The sequence below is a fragment of the Nyctibius grandis genome, chromosome 2, assembly GCF_013368605.1.
Source record: "Nyctibius grandis isolate bNycGra1 chromosome 2, bNycGra1.pri, whole genome shotgun sequence".
NCBI lineage: Eukaryota > Metazoa > Chordata > Aves > Nyctibiiformes > Nyctibiidae > Nyctibius > Nyctibius grandis.
Genome location: NC_090659.1, coordinates 80367503 through 80376704, shown reverse-complemented (window position 1 = coordinate 80376704; position 9202 = coordinate 80367503). Strand labels below are relative to the sequence as shown.

General features: G+C 39.2%; 1 protein-coding gene across 1 annotated transcript in view; it reads left to right on the top strand.

Annotated features, from left to right (window-relative positions):
• Positions 1 to 916: 916 nt before the first annotated feature.
• Positions 917 to 9202, top strand: part of PIBF1 (progesterone immunomodulatory binding factor 1) — a 129728-nt gene continuing 121442 nt past the window's right edge. Inside the window, exons 1-3 of the mRNA XM_068425352.1 lie at positions 917 to 1168; positions 2011 to 2111; positions 3953 to 4151. Coding sequence (XP_068281453.1) covers positions 917 to 1168; positions 2011 to 2111; positions 3953 to 4151 — 552 coding nt within the window. The remainder of the gene's footprint in view (positions 1169 to 2010; positions 2112 to 3952; positions 4152 to 9202) is intronic.

Below are 9202 nucleotides of genomic sequence, written 5' to 3'. Positions count from 1 at the left end.
TCCCGGCGTGCGCGGGGGATCGGCGGGCCGGGGTCAGCTCCCTCGCACCCCGCTGCCGTGTGCAGTTACCGGCCGCGTAGTTGCCCGTTGCCTTCCGCAGAGTTGGGCATCTGGCGGGTAGAACAGCATCTCCTCCGCCGAGCTGCTCCTGCCGCGGGGAAGTGAGGGGGGGGTGGTGCCCTGTGGAGGAGGCAGCTGCCCGGGAGAGCGAGCCCTCGGCGGGCTCCGCGCCCCTCGCGGCAGGGCAGGCGCTGGCCTGGGCTGCGAGTGCGGCATCTTCCTTCTCTGTAGGGCTTTCAACAGCATGTGTGAGTCTGTGCCTCTCTTAAGTAAAAGCTGTGGTCTGTACCGAGTGGTTGTAAACCTGGGTGTGACTGTTAAGTAGCTCACTTTTGGAAAGTACTAGCCAACTAGCCTGGTAAGAACAACGGAGCTACTTCTTTAGAGAAGGCAAAGATGGGCATTAAAGTGTTCCTTTACCATTTTCTCTAGCTAACCTTGTTATGCCCCTTATTGGATGTTCTCTGACGTTGTATGCCTCATGGGTCTCAGGAGTTTTCAATGCATGCTCTTCTGACTGTGAATGGCAGGTGCACATCTTGATTTAGCTATAGCTAGTAAGCTTGATTCACACTGGTATGTAGCTTATTGCAGTCAAAACCCGTGTTAATAATTATTTAGGAAGAGAGTCCTCAGGCAGCTGCCCTCTTCAGAGCTTCTTAACGTGTTTCCGTGGGTGAACAAAAAATATATTCATGTGATGCTGAGAGGTAGTGCTTAGTGGTCTTGTTTAACTGGTTAATTTTTCATAATGACGTAATGCCTTTTACTTAATTGTTTTGATTCTTGCAGTTGATTCTTCAGGGGACTCATCTCAAAGTATAACTTAAAAAAGCTTTGCAAATAGTGGAAGAAAATGTCACATAAAAGCTCTAAAGAAATTAGGAAAGTAAACATTTCTAGCTCACTGGAATCTGAGGATATTAGCTTAGAAACCACAATACCAACCGATGATGTTTCTTCCTCTGAAGAGAGAGAAGGTACTGTTAAAATCACTAAGCAGCTGATTGAACGGAAAGAGTTGCTCCATAATCTTCAGCTGCTTAAAATAGAATTATCTCAGAAAAGCTTAATGATTGACAACTTGAAAGTAGAATATTTGACCAAGGTAAGAAATGTTGCTTCTTTTGTTGTATAATCCTTTCTTGTTTCTGGTGCTTTTAGAGTATGGTAGAAACTTCCGTTCTGAAAATAATTTTTGTGAATTGCATACTGGAAGCCTGCTTAGCTTTTTTTTTTTTTTTTTAAAATGAGAAAAGGAGAAAACAAAGATATGTAAAACGTAGCTGATTTGTCAAAGGTATTATGCTTGTAAATGGAAGAGAGGGACTGAATTAGTTTTTCATTTTCTAAAAACAAAGGGAAAAGAACAATATTCTTTCAGAAATGATGAATAATTTTGTCACTGATGTAAGCAACTTAGTAGAGCTTTTAACCTGAACTTGTGGAATACTAGAAAAAGTCATCTGAATGCTCTTCAATAATCTATTAATGAAGACATGGCTAGAATATACCAATGTGTTAATAGTAGGACACTTTGTTGTGTACAGTTTCCACTAAGATGCATGAAATTAAGCAAGGTGTAAAAGCTTTGCCACGTTGCTGTGCAGTCAATGTTTACAACCTATTATATACTAACTGGCTTTCACTAGCTTGCTGCTCTGAGTTTAAGCCTAGTTTGAAGTCAGCTGGACAAACAGCTATTTGGCTGAAAAAGATCAATTGTAGAACTCAGTCTTTTTTATTTTTAGTTCATTAGTGCAAAATCCATATTGTATTTTATGAAGCCTTGGCATATTTAGAGGTCTTGTTAGACAGTCATTATTGTACTTCTCAGCACATCGGGCTCTCCTCTTTTTTCTTTCAAGTTGTTATTTTTGTCAAATATGTTTTGAAAATTACCAAGGTAACTTCTTTTCTTCATTTTATATTTATATGCTTTATATTTAGATTGAAGAGCTAGAAGAGAAGCTTAATGATGCAATCCATCAAAAGCAGCTGTTGTCTTTACGGCTGGATAGCCAGTTGGCATTACAGCAAGAAGATGCTAGGTATGATGGAATTAAAACAAAAAACCTTCATCTTTAGTAACTTATTAATATGAATTCAAATTAGTTCATGGACAGTTAATGGAAAGCGATGATTATGAATTGCAGGAATAGGATTTCTTTTGCAGATTATATTAGTATTTCTATTCTATAAATGGAATTTACATATTTAATTTACATATAAGTAAATTTGAATTCAGCTATCACTGACTGAAGTTTACGGTTTTGTTTTTATTGTTACCTGGATTCAAAATTTAATAGGAACTTGGAGTAAGAACATTCTTAGAACCAGTAAAGAGCAAAAGGAATAGGTAGAGGGGGCAGACTTTCCATCAATTTAAACTGAATTTTTAATAATTCTGCAGCCTGGATGACTTGGGAAAGGTAAGGGGATAATGTTGAGCACTTCCAGTTAGGATTGCTTATTGATCAGAAAAGCTTTCAGTTGATGATGTAGAAACTGAGTTTTCTCCTTGCTTTTGTGAAACATTTTGAGTTAACCTGTAGCTGAAAATAGACTGGCTAGCAGGCCTCTCCAAATTACTTTGTCAATTAAATGTTTTAACACCTGTACCAGGACTGTGGAGGAAGAGCATTACTCAATATTCTCCTGTTACAGTAGAGGATGCGCCAGCTTACAGGATGTAACTAATTCAAAGTCATGTTCTGTAGTAAGCCTGGAACAGATTTAGGGATGTGAAGCCAGACCTGACATTAGTTACAGCAAAGTCTTTCAACTAAGAGCAGCTGACTGTCAGAAAAATGCCTTGTCATTGTGGATGCTTATTTGCACCAGAGTGGATTATTTTTATGTTGGCCATTCTTGAATTATCTGAGGAGTGTTCAGTAAAAAAGTACTGATGTGCAAATTGTTATTAATAGGCATAAAAAGGTTGAACTACTTTCCTTTCCCCAGTCTTTTAATTAGTTTTCCTGTCTGTCTGTTACCTCACTTTTCATCCCCGTTTAACAGAGTCATACACTATGTGTGGAATATGTCCTTGTGTGTCTGTTTTGCCAACCTGGGATTTTCTTTTGTCTTTTTGAAACAAGTGGGGCAGACATTGCCTTGTAGTACTCGCTAGTGTTTTTAATGTTACTTTTAAAATAATGTAGGAATTATTGTATTTTGAAGAACGATTTAATTTTAATGTTTTCAAGAATTACAGCTAAAACCTCAAAAAAAAGTAGATCAGTTGCCTTTGATTTAAATAAAATAAAATAAACACTTTGAAACATCTCTAGGTGATGTGCAGTTTCTCTTGCTGTATAATACCTTGTCACTGGTGATAATAGTAATGATAGTGTTTTAAGGCTGGAAGTAAAGTTGCTTGTTTAAGTGTGTTGATGTTTGTGTTTTGTTTTTTTTTTTTTTTAAAGGGCCCCATTTTTTGTATGTTACACTGGGTAGAAAAAGAAGGGTTGTGGGTGGAATAGGCCATAAGCATGTATATGCTGAAACTTGGCAAGACACAAATTGAAGTTACTGTTGCTTTATTTGGTGATTTACTATTTCTTTGGGTTTTGTGCAGAAATATATTCTGCTTTTTCATGTTTTTAATCTTTTCATTGGTAAATTAAAACTAATTTATAAATTCAGGTCGGCTTATGTAGAGATTAATTGTCACATCTCAGTGACTATGAAGTTCCTGACTCTTTATGTATACTGTGTCTGATATGATTGTGTAACCATGGTGGTATACACTCGTGCTAATTACCTAATCTCTCTAAATTTTCCCCTCTACAAAATGAGTGTAACTCACTCCCTTGCCAGAGTATTGTGAAGGTTTGTCACTTGTGTTACTCGCTACTTAATGTCTTCTGTTTTCAAATCAATCTTGAAGAAAACATCAAGCTCTAATGAAACAGGAAATGGAAACTATTTTATTGAGACAAAAGCAACTGGAGGAAACGAATCATCAGTTAAGGGAGAGGGCTGGAGATATCCGTCGTAGCTTGCGAGACTTGGAGTTAACAGATGATTGCTATGAGAAGCTAAAATCCCTTCCTGAAGATCAGCTTTCTATCCCTGAATATGTTTCTGTGAGTATTGTGTTTTGTATTGATTTAAAATATAGCTCTGTCCTGGATCTGGATGGAGTGGAGTTAACTGTCTTCTTAGCAGCCTGAATCTTCCTGTGTTTTGGATTTGTGGCTAAAACTACAACAGTGTTGGTAACAAGCCAGTGTTTTGGCTATTGCTGGACAGTGCTTGTACAGCATCAAGGCTTTCTCTTTTCCACACTCTGCCTCTCCTTGTTCCCCATGAGCAGGCTAGGGGTGGTCATGAGATTGAGAGCGGACACAGCTGGACAGCTGACCTGAATTGGCCAAAGGAATATTCCATACCATCTAACATCATGCTCAGCAATATAAACTGGAGGTAGAGGAAGAAAGAGAAGGTGGAGGGGGTGGCTTCCGAGGTGGTTATTGCTCAGAGGCTGTGTGGGCATCTGTCTGCTTGTGGGAGGTGGTGAGTGATCGTCTTTGTGTGGCTTTTTTTTTTAATTGATTTCTGTCTTTCCTTCACTAGTTAAACTGTTGAGAAAACTCCGCACCTGAGTTTTCTTGCTTTTATTCTTCCCACTCTCTCCTCTGTCTTGCTCCCCCTGGAGGCAATAAGTGAATGAGCGGCCGTATGGGCACTTGGCTGCTGTGGTCAACCCACCACAAGCTGTAAATTGCTTTTATTTAGAATCAAAGGGATGTGCATATAGTAGAAGCCAGTCTATAGTCCTAGAATTCTTATTCTTCCCCAACTGGAAATGAAAGACCTTCAGAGACAGCTGTACTTCTTGATCAGTCCATTTTTGCTGGATTCCAGTAAAGAGAAACTTTTAATCCCAGATGTCTTAAAGAGAGTAGAACTCTCTTTTTTAAGAGGGTGAAGCAATTAAATGGTGGGCACACACTGATGATGTGAAATACAGCAAGCTGACAATAGCGATTTGAAATTCGGCTTTCCTGAACCACAAGTTGAGATGGCTCTTGCAAATATCCCTTACCTTTCCCTCATGCTTTCCATCTGGCCCTTTCTTGTCTGACTAAATGGAGGAGATAAAGTATACTTTAAAGTATGCTTTAAGACTCATTTTCTTGATTTAAGAAGTTTGTTAATTATAGCTTATGGGTACATGGAAGGGCGGGGGAGTACTCTGCTTGCAATAAAAACACAAGGCCTTTGCAGACTGTGGGACATGTCCAGAGCATTCTGGCTAACGTCTGAGAATGAAGAGGATTTAGATCTGTAAACCTTAATTCACCAAAGTATTAGCATTGTACTTATCTGTAGAGCTACTTATTAAGGAAGCTGTAAACAGTATAAAGTTAAAAAGTTTAGTGCAGTTGTTGAGGTATAAACGCTGTGTGAATGAGTTCTCTTGCTGGATGTTAAGTCATGGTATACTATGCTCTAGATACGTACAGAGAAGTAAAACTTGTTATCTTTAGAAAAATGATGTTCATAGAATCATAGAATAGTTAGGGTTGGAAGGGACCTTTAAAGGTCATCTAGTCCAACCCCTCCTGCAATGAGCAGGAACATCTTCAACTAGATCAGGCTGCTCAGAGCCCTGTCCAACCTGGCCTTGAATGTTTCCAGGGATGGGGCATCTACCACCTCTCTGAGCAACCTGTTCCTGTGTTTCACCACCCTCATCGTAAAAAATGGCTTCCTTATATCTAGTCTAAATCTACCGTCTTTTACTTTAAAACCATTAGCCCTTGTTGTATCACTACAGGCCCTGCTAAAAAGTTTGTCCCCATCTTTCTTATAAGCTCCCTTTAAGTGTTGAAAGGCTGCAATAAGGTCTCCCTGGTGCCTTCTCTTCTCCAGGCTGAACAACCCCAACTCTCTCAGCCTGTCTTCATAGGAGAGATGTTCCATCCCTCTGATCATTTTTGTGGCCCTCTTCTGGACCTGCTCCAACAGGTCCATGTCTTTCCTGTGCTGAGGACTCCAGAGCTGGACACAGTATGCTAGGTGGGGTCTCAGCAGAGTGGAGTAGAGGGGCAGAATCACCTCCCTTGACCTTCTGGCCACACTGCTTTTGATGCAGCCCAGGATGCTGTTGGCCTTCTGGGCTGCAAGCACACATTGCCAGCTCATGTCCAGCTTTTCATCCACCAGTACCCCTGAGTCCTTCTCCACAGGGCTGCTCTCAATCCTTTCATCCCCCAGCCTGTATTGATACCAGAGGTTGTGCCAACCCAGGTGCAGGACCTTGCACTAGGCCTTGTTGAACCTCATGAGGTTCACATGTGTCCACTTCTAGAGCTTGTCCAGGTCCCTGTGGATGGCACCCCATCCCTCAGGTGTGTCAACTGCACCACTCAGCTTGGTGTGATCTGCAAACTTGCTGAGGGTGCACTCAATCCCACTGTCTGTGTCATTGATGAAGATATTAAACAGTTCTTGGGAACATATTTTCAAAATTTCTTAGCTTGGGGCCTATTAGGTTATTACCCTCTAGCTGTCTACTGTACCCACTGCCCTCTATAGAATTATTTGAGGGGTTTTTGTTGATTTGTGCACCACCATGGTCGACAAAGCAGATTGTTAACGCAAACTGAAGTCCACGTCAGCTTGCTTGAAATTGGTGTGCAGGAAGCTCCAGGACTTCAGGAGCTGGTTGGCAGTCAGTGCAAAAGACTGTGTAGCTGGGTGGGACAGATACCAGGAGTTAGTACCTTGCCAGCTACTTTCAGTGAAGCTATCACAGCACAATTAGAGTGCTTAGATTGTATTTGTGAGTAGAAGGGGGCTCTAAAAAAAGATGTGAAGTGGGAGAGGTGAGTAACAGCCACCTTCTACCCCTAATCTACCTTTCTTTTCCTCTTGCGTTCAACCAGTAAATGCTACTTTTGTCTGTGACTCAAACTCCACTACTTATGTGTTCAGCGAAGCCCCCTTACTCTTTACACAAATGTCACTTTTTTCTTTTGAAGAAATCCTTTTTTGGCCAAATATTTGTGGTGTTTTTTTTTCTGGAGAAGACATTCTAAAGATATACTGTAGTAAGATGCAGTTTTCTGCTGCTTCTCCCAAGTTCTTTTGGCAACTGGATCAGTGTGAATGTGAGGGTATCAGTTAAGCTCAGTGATTGTTGATGGTTACTTTCAGTTATTCAGCTGATTCAGATGCTGGGAGGCTACAGAACTGTTTTGCATATCCTGCCTATGCATCCATTTGGCTTCTGAAGCCTGGGAATAGGATGTCGAAGGGAAAAAGTCATTTTTCTGATGCTGTTTTCTGCTTTGCTTACCTAAGGAGAAATTGTGCATTTCTTGGGCAGATAAAATCTCTGGCTCCAGATCGATATGCAGATTAATAGTATAGTCTACTGATATTAGGGTAAAATTTTCCTTGGTGAGAAAGAGTTCTGCTTAGAGAAGACTTGAGCAAGAAATTTCCAGACTCTTTTTTTTTTTTTCTTTTTTTTCTATTAATCAATTATAAAATACTGCCTTACAATTCTCGAGGATAGAAGTAAATGTATATAGAATGCTTACTGTTTATTTGAGACCTGGTATACCAAACAGCGGGAAGTGCTTACATACAGATTTTGTATATAAAGATATTGCAAGTTTAAAATACTAGAGTTAAAACAAATGTGAAATGTTTTTCACTGTTCTTCCACAAAGGGGTGCAATAGTGACGTGTTAAACACTAAGCAATGTTTAACGTTAACGATGATGACATATGAAAAATGATGTTTTAAGCATCTTTCTCTTAAAATCACACTTTTTTATTTTGAACTTACATGTAAAAATTTAGGGGTTTTTTTTAACTGTTTATAAGAATGATTTTTTAGAAACAGTATATGCAAAATTTTGAAGCACTGGAGGTTGTTGAACTAGTGCTTGGCAGCTGAATCACTTAATTTGCTCAGTAAAGTGAGCCTCGTGTGTACTCTTGTGTAAAAAATTTTTCACCAAGTTGTTGAAAAATGGTATCTGCAAATTCTGTTTGATCAGTTTTTAATCACCATGTCTTTCAGTTGAATCATTTTGCTAACTACAGCTCAGCTGCTCTTTGTTTAAGACAGCAGTTAACTGATGCAACTACTTTCACATAATGTCATTTAACAGAAGCCAACTTTCTCTTGCTCTGCACCCATCCATTTTTAGCTTAACTCTAGTTTGCCATAAAAAGTTGTGGGCACATGCTAAGAGTTCACCTAGAAAGTTTTCCTTACAGCACATCTATATAAATTTGTAATTTTTAAGATATGCAATTGTTTCTGAAATCCTGTTACAGTAATTTTTGTTTCTGCTGTATTGACTTGGCAAGCAGCAATGTGTGCTTTCACTGCAGAGTTACATGAATGTTTATTGGCTGTCAAGCAAGCTAAATAGCAGTAACAGTTGAACTTCTGCTACAACATTCCTCTCATCTGCTTCATTCGTTTGCACTTTCTTACTACCATGGATTGATCTTTTCTTGGGAAGGCTGTGCAGATGTGTTTATCCTTGATACCTGTATCCAGTGTCATCTTGGTTTGATACTGGGTAACCTGTTTTAAGGTTGTTGTGGTTTGGGAAGTAAATGTGGCATGGTGGCGTTAAGTTAGGTTTCCTAGGGAAATCACAGAAAAAATACAAAAACTTAAGGGAAAAGCTAGATGTAGTTTAAAAAGATCTACAATGCTTGAAATGGTTACCAATGAGTGACAATCAAGGTTATTTTGGGGGGGAAAAAAAAATTTTGTAATCTTTTTTTTTTTTTTTGAAAAAAGGAGGATTTGATTGAAATTCAGTTGCTCAGTTTCAGATGTAATCAGACAATTTCTGAAAGAATACAGATAGATGAAAACTGTAGTCAGCGGAAGCTATAGCTAAAATTGTACTTACTGCTTTGCATGCACATTTGTAAAGTGTTTTTTTTTTTTCCTAAGGAAGTAGTTGAAGCCTGTTGTAGAAGTTAGAAAGAACCCACAAAACTAACTTCACCGTTTGATTTCATGCAAACCCATTAGAAGCAATGTGATTTCACAGATGGACATGAAAAAACTCCTTAAACATTGAAGGAATAGAATACTGCAAGAATAAAATAGTAAAGAAACAGTAAAATAAGGCAATAATATGCAGTTGGT